At 37.1% G+C, this 19,757-nt stretch overlaps 4 protein-coding genes across 4 annotated transcripts; all 4 read left to right on the top strand.

Moving 5' to 3' along the window:
- The first annotated feature begins 2,251 nt into the window (after nucleotides 1-2,251).
- Nucleotides 2,252-4,033, top strand: LOC107957933 (putative pectinesterase 63). Its single transcript, XM_041107235.1, has 4 exons — nucleotides 2,252-2,815; nucleotides 2,912-3,118; nucleotides 3,196-3,449; nucleotides 3,561-4,033. The coding sequence occupies exons 1-4, from the start codon at nucleotides 2,321-2,323 to the stop codon at nucleotides 3,724-3,726; spliced, it is 1,122 nt and encodes a 373-aa protein (XP_040963169.1). The 5' UTR covers nucleotides 2,252-2,320; the 3' UTR covers nucleotides 3,727-4,033.
- A 2,096-nt stretch (nucleotides 4,034-6,129) lies between these two features.
- LOC121224284 (putative pectinesterase 63) lies at nucleotides 6,130-7,912 on the top strand. Its single transcript, XM_041107236.1, has 4 exons — nucleotides 6,130-6,694; nucleotides 6,790-6,996; nucleotides 7,074-7,327; nucleotides 7,439-7,912. Exons 1-4 carry the CDS (start codon nucleotides 6,200-6,202, stop codon nucleotides 7,602-7,604), a joined length of 1,122 nt encoding a protein of 373 aa, XP_040963170.1. The 5' UTR covers nucleotides 6,130-6,199; the 3' UTR covers nucleotides 7,605-7,912.
- A 2,135-nt stretch (nucleotides 7,913-10,047) lies between these two features.
- LOC107955096 (pectinesterase PPME1) lies at nucleotides 10,048-11,585 on the top strand. Its single transcript, XM_041107237.1, has 4 exons — nucleotides 10,048-10,578; nucleotides 10,673-10,879; nucleotides 10,957-11,198; nucleotides 11,310-11,585. The coding sequence occupies exons 1-4, from the start codon at nucleotides 10,084-10,086 to the stop codon at nucleotides 11,443-11,445; spliced, it is 1,080 nt and encodes a 359-aa protein (XP_040963171.1). The 5' UTR covers nucleotides 10,048-10,083; the 3' UTR covers nucleotides 11,446-11,585.
- Nucleotides 11,586-12,396: 811 nt separating this feature from the next.
- On the top strand, nucleotides 12,397-16,709 carry LOC121224285 (uncharacterized). Its single transcript, XM_041107238.1, has 2 exons — nucleotides 12,397-12,529; nucleotides 14,671-16,709. Exon 2 carries the CDS (start codon nucleotides 14,725-14,727, stop codon nucleotides 15,442-15,444), a length of 720 nt encoding a protein of 239 aa, XP_040963172.1. The 5' UTR covers nucleotides 12,397-12,529; nucleotides 14,671-14,724; the 3' UTR covers nucleotides 15,445-16,709.
- Nucleotides 16,710-19,757: the final 3,048 nt, after the last annotated feature.

The following is a 19,757-nucleotide window of genomic DNA, read 5'->3' on the forward strand; positions in this document are numbered from 1 at the left end:
TGATAATTGGGCTAGGTTTGGGTTGTATTTGGGTTTGGTTTAATTTCGGCTTATTGGGCTACTTGGGCTGTTTAATTTTGGGTCTGCTGGTATGGGCCAGGTAAAATTGGGCTGTACACATCATATATCCAAGTTCATTGATTCAATAAGTCAAGGTGATTTCACAAACTTTTGCATTTTAGCAAATAAATGGACCATTACTGTATATTTGTGTAACAGCTCGTTTTTAGTAGTGTCAGAAATAGTGGATTTGGGACCACGATTTTGACAAGCAGTCAGCATTTTAATTAATTTTTCTTTGATAAAATTATTTTAATTACTTATTTAGTATTTGCTGGGTTCATGCCCCCCTTAATGACTTCTTAGGGTTTAGGTTCTTCCTTTCCCAAACAGTTGATCCGTTGAGTAGCCCTATAAAACAGTTAACAAATCATACCTCCACTCGCTAATGCCCCATAGAGGGATCAGTTCCTCATGGTTTTCATAAATAATATGGAATTGAGTTAAAGATAGAACATGATAATTGAATTGAGGTGTAGAGTTTAAAAAAGTACCTGATTTGTAGTAAAGATGAATATGAATTCACAAAGTTTGATCGTCTTTACAAATCAGATCTCTCGAGTTAAAGCAAGAACAACTTGAAAATAATTCTAAAAACCTAAAAGAAAGAATATCTGAACTGGAATTAAAAGAAAAAAACACTATACTAAGTAATTGATGTCCGTAACATGTGAAAAAAGATCCTATTTATAGATTTCAGGTGGCCTTCGTCGTCAAACCTAGGTTAGTTGAAGTTCTAGAGCTTTAAGTTTGATTATGCAAACCAAAACGCCCTCTGGCTCGTGTTAGTTTCCGTCCAGAGTCGATGTCGCGATACATCAGGACCTGTGTCACAACAAAGGATTCTATACGCTCCTCTTGGGATATCTTTAGGGGTATGTCGCAACACCCTTATATTGTGTCGCAACATCGAAAGCAGTTTCGTGATTTCTTTATCCTGCTCCCTAAGTTGCTACATTGATCATTTTGTGTTGAGACATAGTGACCAGCATCTGTTAATTACTCCTTCTAATGCTCTCCTGCACACTTACACCATTCATTAGCTTCCCCTTAAACCTCATCCAGCCCCTAAGGTTAATAAAAGGCTCAATTTGTACATCACATTACATTTAAGAAGAGTTGCAAGAACATAATTAAAATCTAACGAAAATGCTTGCTTTCAACCTCCTAAAGTGTGGAAATTAGTTTAATCTACTACACGGAATTACGGTATGTCAAGTACACGACTTCATGCTCGAATCCACGATTTATAATGTTATTTATAGCCCTTTTCACATAATTTTGGCTTTTTTTTAATAGCTAAATCAAGTCATTTTGTAATAATATATGTTTTTACAGGTTAAACAGTTAACTTAGTTTTTTTTAATAGATTTTATTGTATTTGATAGCTAAAAAAAGGTTATGTGGTTCTATAAGATGAACCGAGAGTTAATAATGGAATTTCAGGCCAAAACTGCTGCTGATGTCGTGACCACAAAGTATGGAAGTAATATAAATATTAACTTTGTTAATTACCATTTGATTCTTTTTTAGTAATATAAATACTTGCTTAATTTAAATCTGTTCCTATAATATACTTTAAGATGCATTCCCTATGTTTTATATAATCACAACTTGTGTGAAATTGCGGTATAAAATTTATATTTTTATTTAGAAACTTAGTTCGTTATAGATATTTTATGTTCGGTATTGTGTTTCGTAGATTCTATCAACAAATTTTTGCCACCTTTCACGAATGAAAGAAAAGGAAACATAAAACTTAATTGGCAATTTCCAATTAGAATCAAACTTTTCCTCATTTATATAAACCTAATAGATAATTAATTTAGTAATAACTTCAAAATAAACAAGTAAGTATTAACGGGGCAACAAATGAAGGCAACAACATAAAATATTTCCATTCCTTACATTAAATTCACCCGGTTTAGGTTTTGCACTTAGGATTATTGTTCAATGATCATGGGTGTCTGAAGTCCAAATTCCGTGTATTTGGCAACAATTATATTCAATTTATACTCATTAATGGCGATCAACTGCCAAATGCTCGGTCTGAACTGTAGCAATGCTTGCACCAAGAACTACGCAAATGAGTGGCAATGCGAGGAATCCTCCAAGGCTCATTTGTTTTAATATTTTTTTTGTCACCAATTTATCTTATAAATTGGAGTCACTTAGAATTCAAAGACAACCTCAATAATCAATAAACGAAGAAAATAAACAAATTACTCTTTTATTAAAAGGAAAGGAGGAGGAGGAGGAAATGGATGGAAAAAGAATCGAGGGCAATGAAGTTTATGCTCTAGCAATGTGTGTAAGTATTCTCCTCTTTGCTCCGATTGTTGTGTCACAACCAATACCGGCAGATAAATCCCAAGTGGAAGCTTGGTTTAATGGCATTATCAAGCCGGTGAAGGAAAGGGGTACAACCTTAGACCCTGAATTGGTTCAAGCCGAGACAGAACCTAGAATCATAAAGGTGATGCAAGGTGGGGGTGGAGAATTCGATACCATAACCAAAGCCATCGAGAGCGTTCCATCAGGGAACGCCAAACGCGTGATTATATCCATCGGACCTGGATCTTACAAAGAGAAAATTAGAATTGAAAGAAATAAGCCTTTCATTACATTGTTAGGAGATCCTAAAAACATGCCAAATTTGACATTTGACGGCACCGCCAAGCAATATGGAACCGTAGATAGTGCCACTCTTATTACTGAGAGTAATTACTTTGTGGGTGCTAATCTCAATATAGTGGTAAGTTAATGTAGAGTTTAGACAACCATGATCTGTCCTTTATTGAATTGATTATTAAAGGGATTTTTTTTTTATGGTGGCATGTTATGCATATAGAACTCTGCTCCAAGGCCAGACGGGAAAATGGTAGGAGCACAGGCGGTTGCTCTGAGAGTCTCCGGCGACAGGTCGGCTTTCTATAACTGCAAGATCATTGGCTTCCAGGACACTTTGTGCGATGACAGGGGCAACCATTTCTTTAAGGATTGCCATATTCGTGGCACTGTTGATTTCATTTTCGGAAGCGGGACATCTTTATATCTGGTATTCATATTCCCAATGCGTGAAATATGATGTATTATACCCCCATATATATATTTGACAAGAAAAGTGGGATGCAGAACACGGAAATATTCGTGGTAGGAGATCCGGAAGGAGATCCGGAAATGGCAATAATTACAGCACATGCGCGAGAAAGTTCATCGGAGGACACGGGTTATTCGTTCGTGCATGGCAGAATTACAGGAACAGCGAAGGACGTATTTTTGGGCAGGGCCTGGAAGAGCAGTCCGAGGGTTGTTTATTCTTATACTGAAATGGACGAAATCGTCCATCCTGGTGGATGGTCTAGTAATCGCCAACCTGAACGAGCCGAGTAAGATAATACTCAGCCTTACAACGTTACATGCCTACAAGTAAACTAATCTTTCCCAACTTATTGATAAATTTATTAAGATATATAATGTGAGAATGGTTTGACACGCAGCACTGTGTACTACGGAGAATACAAATGCACGGGGAAAGGCGCGACTCCTGCTACACGAGAGAAATTCGTCAAACAACTATCGGATGCGGAAGCTAAACCATTCTTGGTTCTTGACTACGTTGAAGGTACCAAATGGTTGCTTCCCCCTCCGACAGTACCTAAATAATTCATTCATTCCCAACTTTTTCATGCCGGCAACATATCCTCACAGTATTGCTAATTCAAGCAGACTCTCGTCTACCTTTTTGCTGGGTGGAAATAACTAGCCATCCATTTTATTTTATTTATTTTATTTTCCCTTCCCATGGCTTGTATTTTAACAAATAGCCAAATGTCAATAAGAAGCAGAATTTAGTCTTATTTTATTAATAGTTAGGATGTTGATATTTGCCATTATGTAGAAAATTTCCATCATATCAAGTTAAAATTATGTAATAATATCCATCATATATCCAAGTTCATTGATTCAATAAGTCAAGGTGATTTCACAAACTTTTGCATTTTAGCAAATAAATGGACCATTACTGTATATTTGTGTAACAGCTCGTTTTCAGTAGTGTCAGAAATAGTGGATTTGGGACCACGATTTGACAAGCAGTCAGCATTTTAATTAATTTTCTTTGATAAAATTATTTTAATTATTTATTTAGTATTTGCTGGGTTCATGCCCCCTTAATGACTTCCTAGGGTTTAGGTTCTTCCTTTCCCAAACAGTTGATCCGTTGAGTAGCCCTATAAAACAGTTAACAAATCATACCTCCACTCGCTAATCCCCCATAGAGGGATCAGTTCCTCATGGTTTTCATAAATAATATGGAATTGAGTTAAAGATAGAACATGATAATTGAATTGAGGTGTAGAGTTTAAAAAAGTACCTGATTTGTAGTAAAGATGAATATGAATTCACAAAGTTTGATCGTCTTTACACATCAGATCTCTCGAGATAAAGCAAGAACAACTTGAAAATAATTCTAAAAACCTAAAAGAAAGAATATCTGAACTGGAATTAAAAGAAAAAAAACTATACTAAGTAATTGATGTCCGTAACATGTGAAAAAAGATCCTATTTATAGATTTCAGGTGGCCTTCGTCGTCAAACCTAGGTTAGTTGAAGTTCTAGAGCTTTAAGTTTGATTATGCAAACCAAAACGCCCTCTGGCTCGTGTTAGTTTCCGTCCAGAGTCGATGTCGCGATACATCAGGACCTGTGCCGCAACAAAGGATTCTATACACTCCTCTTGGGATATCTTTAGGGGTATGTCGCAACACCCTTATATTGTGTCGCAACATCGAAAGCAGTTTCGTGATTTCTTTATCCTGCTCCCTAAGTTGCTACATTGATCATTTTGTGTTGAGACATAGTGACCAGCATCTGTTAATTACTCCTTCTAATGCTCTCCTGCACACTTACACAGTTCATTAGCTTCCCCTTAAACCTCATCCAGCCCCTAAGGTTAATAAAAGGCTCAATTTGTACATCACATTACATTTAAGAAGAGTTGCAAGAACATAATTAAAATCTAACGAAAATGCTTGCTTTCAACCTCCTAAAGTGCGAAAATTAGTTTAATCTACTACACGGAATTACGGTATGTCAAGTACACGACTTCATGCTCGAATCCACGATTTATAATGTTATTTATAGCCCTTTTCACATAATTTTGGCTTTTTTTAATAGCTAAATCAAGTCATTTTGTAATAATATATGTTTTTACAGGTTAAATAGTTAACTTAGTTTTTTTTAATAGATTTTGTTGTATTTGATAGCTAAAAAAAGGTTATGTGGTTCTATAAGATGAACCGAGAGTTAATAATGGAATTTCAGGCCAAAACTGCTGCTGATGTCGTGACCACAAAGTATGGAAGTAATATAAATATTAACTTTGTTAATTACCATTTGATTCTTTTTTAGTAATATAAATACTTGCTTAATTTAAATCTGTTCCTATAATATACTTTAAGATGTATTCCCTATGTTTTATATAATCACAACTTGTGTGAAATTGCAGTATAAAATTTATATTTTTATTTAGAAACTTAGTACGTTATAGATATTTTATGTTCGGTATTGTGTTTCGTAGATTCTATCAACAAATTTTTTCCACCTTTCACGAATGAAAGAAAAGGAAACATAAAACTTAATTGGCAATTTCCAATTAGAATCAAATTTTCCTCATTTATATAAACCTAATAGATAATTAATTTAGTAATAACTTTAAAATAAACAAGTAAGTATTAACGGGGCAACAAATGAAGGCAACAACATAAAATATTTCCATTCCTTACATTAAATTCACCCGGTTTAGGTTTTGCACTTAGGATTATTGTTCAATGATCATGGGTGTCTGAAGTCCAAATTCCGTGTATTTGGCAACAATTATATTCAATTTATACTCATTAATGGCGATCAACTGCCAAATGCTCGGTCTGAACTGTAGCAATGCTTGCACCAAGAACTACGCAAATGAGTGGCAATGCGAGGAATCCTCCAAGGCTCATTTGTTTTAATATTTTTTTTGTCACCAATTTATCTTATAAATTGGAGTCACTTAGAATTCAAAGACAACCTCAATAATCAATAAACGAAGAAAATAAACAAATTACTCTTTTTATTAAAAGGAAAGGAGGAGGAGGAGGAAATGGATGGAAAAAGAATCGAGGGCAATGAAGTTTATGCTCTAGCAATGTGTGTAAGTATTCTCCTCTTTGCTCCGATTGTTGTGTCACAACCAATACCGGCAGATAAATCCCAAGTGGAAGCTTGGTTTAATGGCATTATCAAGCCGGTGAAGGAAAGGGGTACAACCTTAGACCCTGAATTGGTTCAAGCCGAGACAGAACCTAGAATCATAAAGGTGATGCAAGGTGGGGGTGGAGAATTCGATACCATAACCAAAGCCATCGAGAGCGTTCCATCAGGGAACGCCAAACGCGTGATTATATCCATCGGACCTGGATCTTACAAAGAGAAAATTAGAATTGAAAGAAATAAGCCTTTCATTACATTGTTAGGAGATCCTAAAAACATGCCAAATTTGACATTTGACGGCACCGCCAAGCAATATGGAACCGTAGATAGTGCCACTCTTATTACTGAGAGTAATTACTTTGTGGGTGCTAATCTCAATATAGTGGTAAGTTAATGTAGAGTTTAGACAACCATGATCTGTCCTTTATTGAATTGATTATTAAAGGGATTTTTTTTTATGGTGGCATGTTATGCATATAGAACTCTGCTCCAAGGCCAGACGGGAAAATGGTAGGAGCACAGGCGGTTGCTCTGAGAGTCTCCGGCGACAGGTCGGCTTTCTATAACTGCAAGATCATTGGCTTCCAGGACACTTTGTGCGATGACAGGGGCAACCATTTCTTTAAGGATTGCCATATTCGTGGCACTGTTGATTTCATTTTCGGAAGCGGGACATCTTTATATCTGGTATTCATATTCCCAATGCGTGAAATATGATGTATTATACCCCTATATATATATTTGACAAGAAAAGTGGGATGCAGAACACGGAAATATTCGTGGTAGGAGATCCAGAAGGAGATCCAGAAATGGCAATAATTACAGCACATGCGCGAGAAAGTTCATCGGAGGACACGGGTTATTCGTTCGTGCATGGTAGAATTACAGGAACAGCGAAGGACGTATTTTTGGGCAGGGCCTGGAAGAGCAGTCCGAGGGTTGTTTATTCTTATACTGAAATGGACGAAATCGTCCATCCTGGTGGATGGTCTAGTAATCGCCAACCTGAACGAGCCGAGTAAGATAATACTCAGCCTTACAACGTTACATGCCTACAAGTAAACTAATCTTTCCCAACTTATTGATAAATTTATTAAGATATATAATGTGAGAATGGTTTGACACGCAGCACTGTGTACTACGGAGAATACAAATGCACGGGGAAAGGCGCGACTCCTGCTACACGAGAGAAATTCGTTAAACAACTATCGGATGCGGAAGCTAAACCATTCTTGGTTCTTGACTACGTTGAAGGTACCAAATGGTTGCTTCCCCCTCCAACAGTACCTAAATAATTCATTCATTCCCAACTTTTTCATGCCGGCAACATATCCTCACAGTATTGCTAATTCAAGCAGACTCTCGTCTACCTCTTTGCTGGGTGGAAATAACTAGCCATCCATTTTATTTTATTTATTTTATTTTCCCTTCCCATGGCTTGTATTTTAACAAATAGCCAAATGTCAATAAGAAGCAGAATTTAGTCTTATTTTTATTAATAGTTAGGATGTTGATATTTGCCATTATGTAGAAAATTTCCATCATATCAAGTTAAAATTATGTAATAATATCCATCATATATCCAAGTTCATTGATTCAATAAGTCAAGGTGATTTCACAAACTTTTGCATTTTAGCAAATAAATGGACCATTACTGTATATTTGTGTAACAGCTCGTTTTCAGTAGTGTCAGAAATAGTGGATTTGGGACCACGATTTTGACAAGCAGTCAGCATTTTAATTAATTTTTCTTTGATAAAATTATTTTAATTATTTATTTAGTATTTGCTGGGTTCATGCCCCCCTTAATGACTTCCTAGGGTTTAGGTTCTTCCTTTCCCAAACAGTTGATCCGTTGAGTAGCCCTATAAAACAGTTAACAAATCATACCTCCACTCGCTAATCCCCCATAGAGGGATCAGTTCCTCATGGTTTTCATAAATAATATGGAATTGAGTTAAAGATAGAACATGATAATTGAATTGAGGTGTAGAGTTTAAAAAAGTACCTGATTTGTAGTAAAGATGAATATGAATTCACAAAGTTTGATCGTCTTTACACATCAGATCTCTCGAGATAAAGTAAGAACAACTTGAAAATAATTCTAAAAACCTAAAAGAAAGAATATCTGAACTGGAATTAAAAGAAAAAAAAAACTATACTAAGTAATTGATGTCCGTAACATGTGAAAAAAGATCCTATTTATAGATTTCAGGTGGCCTTCGTCGTCAAACCTAGGTTAGTTGAAGTTCTAGAGCTTTAAGTTTGATTATGCAAACCAAAACGCCCTCTGGCTCGTGTTAGTTTCCGTCCAGAGTCGATGTCGCGATACATCAGGACCTGTGTCGCAACAAAGGATTCTATACACTCCTCTTGGGATATCTTTAGGGGTATGTCGCAACACCCTTATATTGTGTCGCAACATCGAAAGCAGTTTCGTGATTTCTTTATCCTGCTCCCTAAGTTGCTACATTGATCATTTTGTGTTGAGACATAGTGACCAGCATCTGTTAATTACTCCTTCTAATGCTCTCCTGCACACTTACACAGTTCATTAGCTTCCCCTTAAACCTCATCCAGCCCCTAAGGTTAATAAAAGGCTCAATTTGTACATCACATTACATTTAAGAAGAGTTGCAAGAACATAATTAAAATCTAACGAAAATGCTTGCTTTCAACCTCCTAAAGTGCGGAAATTAGTTTAATCTACTACACGGAACTACGGTATGTCAAGTACACGACTTCATGCTCGAATCCACGATTTATAATGTTATTTATAGCCCTTTTCACATAATTTTGGCTTTTTTTTAATAGCTAAATCAAGTCATTTTGTAATAATATATGTTTTTACAGGTTAAATAGTTAACTTAGTTTTTTTTAATAGATTTTATTGTATTTGATAGCTAAAAAAAGGTTATGTGGTTCTATAAGATGAACCGAGAGTTAATAATGGAATTTCAGGCCGAAACTGCTGCTGATGTCGTGACCACAAAGTATGGAAGTAATATAAATATTAACTTTGTTAATTACAATTTGATTCTTTTTTAGTAATATAAATACTTGCTTAATTTAAATCTGTTCCTATAATATACTTTAAGATGTATTCCCTATGTTTTATATAATCACAACTTGTGTTAAATTGCCGTATAAAATGTATAGTCTTATTTAGAAACTTATTACGTTATAGATATTTTATGTTCGGTATTGTGTTTCGTAGATTCTATCAACAAATTTTTTCCACCTTTCACGAATGAAAGAAAAGGAAACATAAAACTTAATTGGCAATTTCCAATTAGAATCAAATTTTCCTCATTTATATAAACCTAATAGATAATTAATTTAGTAATAACTTTAAAATAAACAAGTAAGTATTAACGGGGCAACAAATGAAGGCAACAACATAAAATATTTCCATTCCTTACATGAAATTCACCCGGTTTAGGTTTTGCACTTAGGATTATTGTTCAATGATCATGGGTGTCTGAAGTCCAAATTCCGTGTATTTGGCAACAATTATATTCAATTTGTACTCATTAATGGCGATCAACTGCCAAATGCTCGATCTGAACTGTAGCAATGCTTGCACCAAGAACTACGCAAATGAGTGGCAATGCGAGGAATCCTCCAAGGCTCATTTTTTTTAATATTTTTTTGTCACCAATTTATCTTATAAATTGGAGTCACTTAGAATTCAAAGACAGCCTCAATAATCAATAAATGAAGAAAGTAAACAAATTACTCTTTTTATTAAAAGGAAAGAAGAAGGTGGAGGAAATGGATGGAAAAAGAATCGAGGGCAATGAAGTTTATGCTTTAGCAATGTGTGTAAGTATTCTCCTCTTTGCTCCGATTGTTGTGTCACAACCAATACCGGCAGATAAATCCCAAGTAGAAGCTTGGTTTAATGGCATTATCAAGCTGGTGAAAGAAAGGGGTACAACCTTAGACCCTGAATTGGTTCAAGCCGAGACAGAACCTAGAATCATAAAGGTGATGCAAAGTGGGGGTGGAGAATTCGATACCATAACCAAAGCCATCGAGAGCGTTCCATCAGGGAACGCCAAACGCGTGATTATATCCATCGGACCTGGATCTTACAAAGAGAAAATTAGAATTGAAAGAAATAAGCCTTTCATTACATTGTTAGGAGATCCTAAAAACATGCCAAATTTGACATTTGACGGCACCGCCAAGCATTATGGAACCGTTGATAGTGCCACTCCTATTACTGAGAGTAATTACTTTGTGGTTGCTAATCTCAATATAGTGGTAAGTTAATGTAGAGTTTAGACAACCATGATCTGTCCTTTATTGAATTGATTATTAAAGGGATTTTTTTTATGGTGGCATGTTATGCATATAGAACTCTGCTCCAAGGCCAGACGGGAAAATGGTAGGAGCACAAGCGATTGCTCTGAGAGTCTTCGGCGACAGGTCGGCTTTCTATAACTGCAAGATCATTGGCTTCCAGGACACTTTGTGCGATGACAGGGGCAACCATTTCTTTAAGGATTGCCATATTCGTGGCACTGTTGATTTCATTTTTGGAAGCGGGACATCTTTATATCTGGTATTAATATTCCCAATGCGTGAAATTTGATGTATTATACCCCCATATATATATTTGACAAGAAAAGTGGGATGCAGAACAGGGAAATATTCGTGGAAGGAGATCCGGAAATGGCAATAATTACGGCACAAGCGCGAGAAAGTTCATCGGAGGACACGGGTTATTCGTTCGTGCATGGCAGAATTACAGGAACAGCGAAGGACGTATTTTTGGGCAGGGCATGGAAGAGCAGTCCGAGGGTTGTTTATTCTTATACTGAAATGGACGAAATCGTCCATCCTGGTGGATGGTCTAGTAATCGCCAACCTGAACGAGCCAAGTAAGATAACACTCAGCCTTACAACGTTACATGCCTACAAGTAAACTAATCTTTCCCAACTTATTGATAAATTTATTAAGATATATATTGTGAGAATGGTTTGACACACAGAACTGTGTACTACGGAGAATACAAATGCACGGGGAAAGGCGCGACTCCTGCTACACGAGAGAAATTCGTCAAACAACTATCGGATGCAGAAGCTGAACCATTCTTGGTTCTTGACTACGTTGAAGGTACCAAATGATTGCTTCCACCTCCAACAGTACCTGAATAATTCATTCATTCCCAACTTTTTCATGCCGGCAACATATCCTCACAGTATTGCTAATTCAAGCAAACTCTCGTCTACCTCTTTGCTGGGTGGAAATAACTAGCTGTAATCACTGAATTTTGCCCTGCTCGACTTGGTGGCTTTTTAATTCAAAAAATACAAAAATAAAAAATTATATTTTGGCCCCTAAACTTTTTGAAAGTATATTTTGACCCCTAGATTTTTCTAAAATTATATTTAAACCTCTAAAATATTTTTAAAATAGATTTTAACCTATAAATGTTTTGAAATTACATTATGACCCCTAAGTTTTCTCAAAATTATGTTTTGGCCCCAGAGGTTTTGCTACGTTTGCAATCTGGTCCTTCTGGCAACAACTTGCACTCTTACCCCGTGATTTCTGGCCACCGGCCTATGGCATGGCCTCCCTCTCCCCTAGCTACCTAATCCCTGCAAAAAAGAAGAGAAAAACAGTTATAAATGGGTTTAAAAACCCCTAAAAAGAGACCCCACGAATGAGGAGGAGAAAGTTTGAAAAAAAAAAGAAAATAGGAGAGAAAAGAGAAAGAAGAGGAAGAAAGGAAGAAGAGAAAAGAGGGGAAGGCAGTCATGACGGCGTGAAGCAGCAACGGCGGCGGCGGGCTAGAGTTTCCAAGAGAAGAAGAAGAAGAAGAAGGAGAACAACAAAAACAAAAAACAAAAAAAAATTGAAAATAGTCGGGTCAGACCAACCCAACCCACGACCCGACCCAACACCAGCAGCTTAGCAGGCCACAAGGCCCAAACAGCAGGCCCTAAAAAAAAGCAAAAAAAACCGTTCCAGCACAGCCCAGCAGCAAGCCAGGCCCGTTCCAGCAGCCCCCTCAGGCCCAGCAAGCGCAAATCCAACAGGCAGCCCAGCAGAAAAAAAAAGAGAAAATGAAGAAAAAAGGAAAAAAAGAAGAAAAAAGAGAAGAAAATAGAAGAAAAAAGAAAAAGAGAAAAAAGAGAAAAAGAAAAAAAAGAGGTTCAATTCGTGTAACCCGTTCGACGAAGCTCGTGTTTGGGGAGCTTTTCGGTAAATTCGTTTATTTCATTTTAAATTTAACCCTCATATTTTTATGTTATTTCCTTTTAATATTATTAAAATTTTATGCATTTTTATATTTTTATATTTTGGTATTTATATTTTTAATTTAATTCAATTTCAATTTTATTTTATTTTAAATAATTTTAATAAATAAGGTAACGAATCGAATTAACATTAAATCATTGATTTCATCGCTATGTTGGGTGAATATCACCGGTTTATGTTAAACACGATACGCCCTTTTAAAAATTGTAAATATTCAAAAAATTTCGTGTTTTCACAAAAAATTTCCTTGTTTCGAAATTTTCGTGGCTTCAAAATAATTTTTCTCGTGTTTCAAAAATATTCGTGTTTTCAAAAGATTCCATTTTTCAAAATTTTCCGTGTTTTCTAAAAATTTCCATGTTTCTAAAATTTGTGTTTCAAAAATTTTCGTGTATTCAAAAATTTTTTGTATTTTGAACAATTCTCGTGTTTCACAAATTTTCGTGTTTTAATTTTTTTATGTTTTAAAAAAAATTATCGTGTTTCAAAAAATTGTCGTCTTTTAAAAATTTTTGTGTTTCTAAAATTTTCGTATTTCAAAAATTTTCGTGTTTTCAAAAATTCCGGTGTTTCAAAAAATTCCCGTGTTTTAAAAATTTCCGTGTTTTCAAAAATTTCGTGGTTTCAAAATTTTTTGTATTTCAAAAATCCTCATGTTTTCAAAAATTTCAGTGTGTTGAAAATTTTCGTGTTTTCAAAAAAATCTCGTGTTTCATAAATTTTCATTTTTTTAAAAAATAATTATTTCAAAAATCTTCGTGTTTTAAAAAAAATTCGTTTTTTGATCGGATCGCGATTAACTATTAAATTGAACTTGTATTTTTGAAAATTAAGACAACATGCGTTTAACGAGATACCAATTATGGGCGTCGCGAGGGTGCTAATACCTTCCTCGCGCGTAACCGACTCCCGAACTCTAATTTTTTCTGGATTTTCACGTAGACCTAAAATTACCTTTTTTTAGAAAAAAATTTAAAAAATAAATTTTTCTTCTAAAAAGAGAATTTATTAGGTGTCCGATCACACCTATAAAAAGATCGGTGGCGACTCCTATTTCAAATAAAATCGAGATTCGATTTTTCAAGTTTTTAATAATTACTTCGACTAGCGCCTGCGCCAAATTTTTTATGTCGCTACAGCTGGCGACTCCGCTGGGGACATTTTTTGAGAGTCGAATCTGATGTTAAACGCGCGTTGTCAAATTTTCAAAAATTCTTGTTCAAATTAATTTTTAATCGTGATCCTTGAATTTTTTTTTTTTGAAGAATCATGCATCCGCATCTGGTTTTGAAATTAATATTTTTCTAACTTGTGTTTATTTTTGTGTTTTTTTAAGCTTTAAGTTTTATGGTTTTAGTTTGTTTTTTTAGTAAAAATAAAAATTAAAAGGTTTGTGAGTTTCTCCCCACACACCGTGCACTTGCATTCTTACATAACATGAGCTCTCTACCCGGGCTCCGTCCGTTTAAGTGGAAGTAAACGCTACGCCTTCGTGAGTTAACTCATCCCTCCGCACAGGCTAGTAAATTACTTCCAGGTTACATATGACTTATGCTTTCGTGAGTTAACTTGTCCCTCTGCATAGGCAAAAGTAAATGTAATCCCTCGAATTGAGCTCGTGAGCCTGTGATGGGTGATGACCGAGGCTCCGTACTAACCTTAGTAGGTGACAGTATGGACAATTCGAGTTCCTTTCTAGAACCAAAACCATATATAGTGAACCGTACGAGCCACCCAATTAGAGCCATGCCGAACCTCCGTCCGTTTGATAGTTACCAAAATAAGTACACGGGAGAAACGCCTCTGACCTTTTATTTCTTTTACATTTACACTTATTTGCAAATGAATTGAGTCTGTTTAATAAATTGGGTCGGATAGATTGTCTGATGGTATGTGGGGTAGGTTTTTGTAAAGCTTGTTGGGGCAAAAAAATGTGGGTCTGTTCCACTAAATTGCATGATTGATTAGCTTAATTTGTTTAACTTTCCTTAGTTCTTATTTTTCTTTTTTCCTCTGTTTATATCTGTTGTGATCACTAACCGAGGTTATTCGTTTTTTATTCTGTTTGTCATCATGCTTCATAGGCATCTCATTAGGAAGGTGTTGATTAGAGATTGGTTGCCAAAAATGGGTTTCTGATGGAGGAGTCAATTACACGAGTAACCAAGAAAAATGTTGTAGTCCGAGATTGGTCTTTGAGGACTCAAAAAGCGAAAGGGGACAGTTTGAAGGAAGGATACACCTTTGATCTTCCCGAGCGTGTGACCTTGAATGTGCGTCAGAATGATCTTGAAGACTTGATTGGGATTTGGAAGCAGTGGGACTCAGATACTAGAGGCATATTTACTGAAAAATACGGGGATATAGCTCACTTGGTAGCAATCAATGTGAGCGAGCAGTTGATCCAAGCCATGGTTCGATTCTGGGACCCTGCCTATCAGTGTTTCACTTTCAATCAAGAAGATATGACTCCGACTATAGAAGAGTATGTTGCCCTGCTTCGCATCGACAATGTACAATTCAATAAGATATATGTGAAGGAGCCTAAACCAATGACCTTCAAGAAAAAGTTAATGAAGTTGACGGGGATGACTGATACATGGGCAGAAAAACAAATAAAAAAGAAGAATGAAGTCAGTTGTGTTCCATGGTTTTCTCTTCGAGAGTTAGTTCAGAATCATCCAGATACTTTGAGAAGGATAGATCTGTTTGCCTTGGCTATTTACGGACTAGTCATATTCCCAAAGGTTCTCGGGTACATTGAAGTCGTGGTAGTGGATTTCTTTGAAAAATTAAAGCAAGGAATCAACCCCGTCCCAACCATATTAGCCGAGACTTTAGTCCCTAAATGCTTGTAGGAAGAAAGGGGAAAGGCGTTTTATTGGATGCGCTCAGTTACTTAATGTTTGGATTTTTAGCCACTTTTGGAAAGTGGAGCGCACACCTTTCCATATGTTCTCAAAAACATTCGCTCCTTTAGAAGCACACATTGAAAAAGATTGGTCCCTCTGTCTTGTTATACAAGTGTGAGAACCAAGACTGGGTGCCTTTGCTAGGATTATGGGGAGGAGTGGGATATGCTCCGTTGATGGTTCAGAGACAGTTCGCTTTGCGATAGTTTGTACCAGTTACTAATGGATTGGCACAATCGGAGTTTGCCTTTACGGGTGAGGGTTACATGAAAAGGGTGCGAGATACCGGGAATTCTTGGAGGAAAATCTACCTAATAGAGTTGGCTCTCTATGCTGATACTATCACTGCAGATTATGACATATGGAGGCAACAACGAGTGAAGAGTCAGCTAACCCTGCCGATTGACGTTGCTTGCCAGAATCCGTTCTCAAAGGAAATACCGTCCAAGCTAGAATTGGCAAGACATGAATTTGAACGTGAAAAAGCTAAACTGTTACGAGATATTAGTTCTCTTCAGGAGGAAAACTACCAACTGAAGATTGATGTTCAAATTGAAAAATCCAGAACTGAAGAAGTCCAAAAAGAAGTTGAGGTTACGAGAACGGATTTAAGGGACTTTCATTTGGAAAATAAGAAATTAAGAGGCACTATAAGGAATAATGGTTTGGGCAAATCATCGGCAAATTGGAAAGAGGAATTGAGCAATATCAAAAGTGGGATGGAATTTTGGAAAACCAAAGCGAAGAAGGAGGAGGAAAGAGCTGGACGTTCTATGATAGAATTGAGGAAGAAGAATGTTGAATACGAAACTGTGTCTGCAGAACTAACGGCTAGTCAGTCTGAGTGTCAAGAGCTAAAAAAAAATTCAAAGTATAAAAAGTACACTGCAAGCTCATCAGCAACATTTGGATGACCTCCTGAGAGCTCTAGAAGAGAAGAATGGTCAGCATGACAGAGACATCCGCGCCTATGAAAGAGCCCTCCAAGAAAAGGATATACATCTCGGTGGTTTGGTCAACAAAATTCGCAATGAGGCTACGCAGGTAGTGCAATTATCTGATGAAGCCGAAGTTCTCAGTTGCCAATACCCTCCAAATCAAAGGTCAAGCATATCAGAGTTCCTAGAACGAATAAAGAAACAAGGCGATATGGCTAGGAAATTTGTGTAACTGCTAAACTAGGATGGCGAAACTTTTTGTAATAGACTCTTTTGATTAATGAAACGCCCAAATATTTTTGCATAACTAACATTCAGTATTCATTAGTCATTCATTCATTCATTGCATGTACATATCACCCTAATCATTTGCTAAGGTTAAAACCGTCTAATCCACAGTTGCTACACTACGAGTCTGGAATCACGTCACTCTTATAGGATGCGCCTAAGAGCTAGAGCTATGGATACCGAACTCAATGAAAGAATGGAAAGGATGGAAAGGACACAAAGAGAGTTGCAAGAGCAACTAGCCAAGTCACAGCAAGGGGCAAGAGATTTGATGGTGAGATCTCGAGAGGAATCACTCGAGCAAAAGGATCAAATGGCCAAAATGATGGAAATGATGACGGCTTTGGTCAAAGGAAAGGAACCTATGTAGAGCACTGATATCGTAGAGCTGCCTCAGCCAAGAGCTAATCAAGATCCACTTTATCCTCTAGGATTTACTACACCTCATGTCCACACAATGCAAAGAGGATATCCCCAAAGGGAATCCACAGTCCTGGAACAACATCCTGCTCCATCTGCTCATTTAGGACAAGGAATGTTTGTGTCGAACCCTGGGGCAAATCCCTCAGATCCAATTGTTCCAGACTTAGATGATCCTGTAGAAATAGCAAGGCTGAAAATTGATGACAATAATGCCCAGGATAAATATAGAATCCTGGAAGAGAGGATCAGGGTAGTAGAAGGTGTTGAAGTTTTCTCTGCTTTAAGTGCCAAAGAGCTTAGTTTGGTACCTGATCTGGTTTTACTCCTAAAATTTAAGGCGCCATATTTTGAGAAGTATGATGGAACAAGATGTCCAAAGGCACATCTGATCATGTTTGCCAAAAGATGACTGGTTATGTGAACGATGATAAATTGTTGGTACATTGCTTTCAAGATAGTTTGGTTGGTTCAGCTCTTCGATGGTATAATCAGCTCAATAGAGAGAGAATCCGATCATGAAAGGATTTGGCATCAGCATTCTATGAGCAATATAGGCATGTATCAGATATGGTTCCTGATCGACTAACTTTACAAATGATGGAAAAAAAACTGACAGAGACTTTTCGGTAATATGCACAAAGATGGAGGGATATCTCTGCTCAGATGAAGCCCCCATTAACTAAGACAGAGATAACGGTTCTCTTCATCAATACTCTGAAAGCGCCATTTATGATAAATTGGTAGGAAGTGCCACAAAGGACTTTGCAGATATTGTAATATCTGGGGAGCTTATTGAAAACACAGTCAAGAGTGGGAGAATGGAGGGCCCCGAGAGTTCGAAGAGGGCAGTACCCGTGAAGAAAAAAGAGGTAGAAGCCCATATGGTTGGAACTGAGAGCCACTGTACCTCCAATCCGTGCCTCGCCCAATCATGACCACATTATCGCCCACCTTCAAACTTCTACTTTCCTCCTCAAGGTTCTTACTATCAAACACCTCCCTCTTACCCCGTGTATGCCATGAACAACCAAAGACCATTCACCATGTTCCCACCAAATACCATGCCTATACAAAACCAACTAAAAAATGAACAAAGACCAGCAAGACCTAATTCTGAAATACCTCAGTTTACACTAATTCTCGTATCATATGGAGAATTATACCCGAAGCTATTGGAAAAAAAATTAATATCCCCACATTATATAGCACCCCTGAAGCCCCCATACCCGAAGTGGTATGATTCTAACGCTAGTTGTGTGTATCACGCTGGGAATCAGGGACACTCTACAGAAAACTGTTTGGCCTTTAAAAAGAGGGTTCAAGGTCTCATCGATGCTGTCATTTTACGATTCGATGGTGTTAGCAATGTGACAGGAAATTCTCTTCCTAACCATACTGGTGGGAATGTAAATGCGGTGGCAGATGAAGACGATTGGCAAGCCAAAGGTTATGTTGCCGAAGTAAGAACACCTTTGCAGAAGGTATGGGAGTTGATGGTTGAAAATGGCTTGCTCCATCCGTTTAGTAGAATTCTCAAAGAAGCTAGTACAAAAGACCAAGGTTTCTGTGATTTCCATGGCGTCGAAGGGCATGACATCCAATCTTGTAAGGAATTTAGAAAGTTACTTCAGGACATGATGGATAACAAGGAGGTCAAGGTCTTTGATAGGATAGAGGGGGCCAAGGAAAAAGAAATATGTGCCTCTGATAATCAATCAGCAGTTTTCCCTTATAGCTCCGATAGACCTTTGGTGATTTATTACGAGGCAAAGAAGGAAGAAGTTAGTCGAGAAGTTAAACCAAGTTTCATAATTGAAGTACCTGCTCCTTTCCCTTACAAGGACAACAAGGCAGTGCCGTGGAATTATGATGTCAATATCATTGTACCTTAGGGTGAAAAGTCCAAGGTTGTGAGTGAAGGTGTTAGCGGAGTAGGATATTTTACTCACAGCGGAAGATGTTATTCTTCCGAGACGGTTGAGCCAAAGAAGAAGGTTACTGGTCTGAGCCAAAAAGGAAAAGCACCAATGTATGAGGTTGAGGACGATGTTGAAATACCACCCGAGTAAGAAGTTAAAAAGGCTATGAATGAGGAGGAAGCATGTGAGTTCTTAAAGTTCATTAAGCACAGCGAATATAACGTTGTACAACAATTAAACAAGCAGCCGGCCTAAATCTCGGTACTATCTGTATTGATGAACTCGGAGCCACATCGAAATGCTTTGCTAAAAGTGTTAAATCAAGCTTATGTGGCGAACAATGTATCTGTGGAAAAGCTTGATAGGTGGGTAAATAATCTGAATGTAGATAATTTCATCTCTTTTAGTGATGACGAAATACCGCCAAATGGTAGGGGCTCCGTAAAAGCATTGCACATCACAACCAATTGCAAGGGTTACATAGTACCAAATGTGCTCATTGACAATGGATCTGCACTCAATGTTATGCCTTTGGCCACGCTTTCTAGGATGTCGGTTGATATGTCCTATCTGAGGCCTTGTCATTCTACAGTAAGGGCATTTGATGAGACACGACGAGAGGTCATGGAAAAGATCCAAATTCCTCTAAAAGTGGGGTCATATGCATATGATATCGAGTTCCAGGTCATGG

Source organism: Gossypium hirsutum, chromosome D12 (assembly GCF_007990345.1).
Source record: "Gossypium hirsutum isolate 1008001.06 chromosome D12, Gossypium_hirsutum_v2.1, whole genome shotgun sequence".
In the NCBI taxonomy this organism is placed as follows: Eukaryota; Viridiplantae; Streptophyta; class Magnoliopsida; order Malvales; family Malvaceae; genus Gossypium; species Gossypium hirsutum.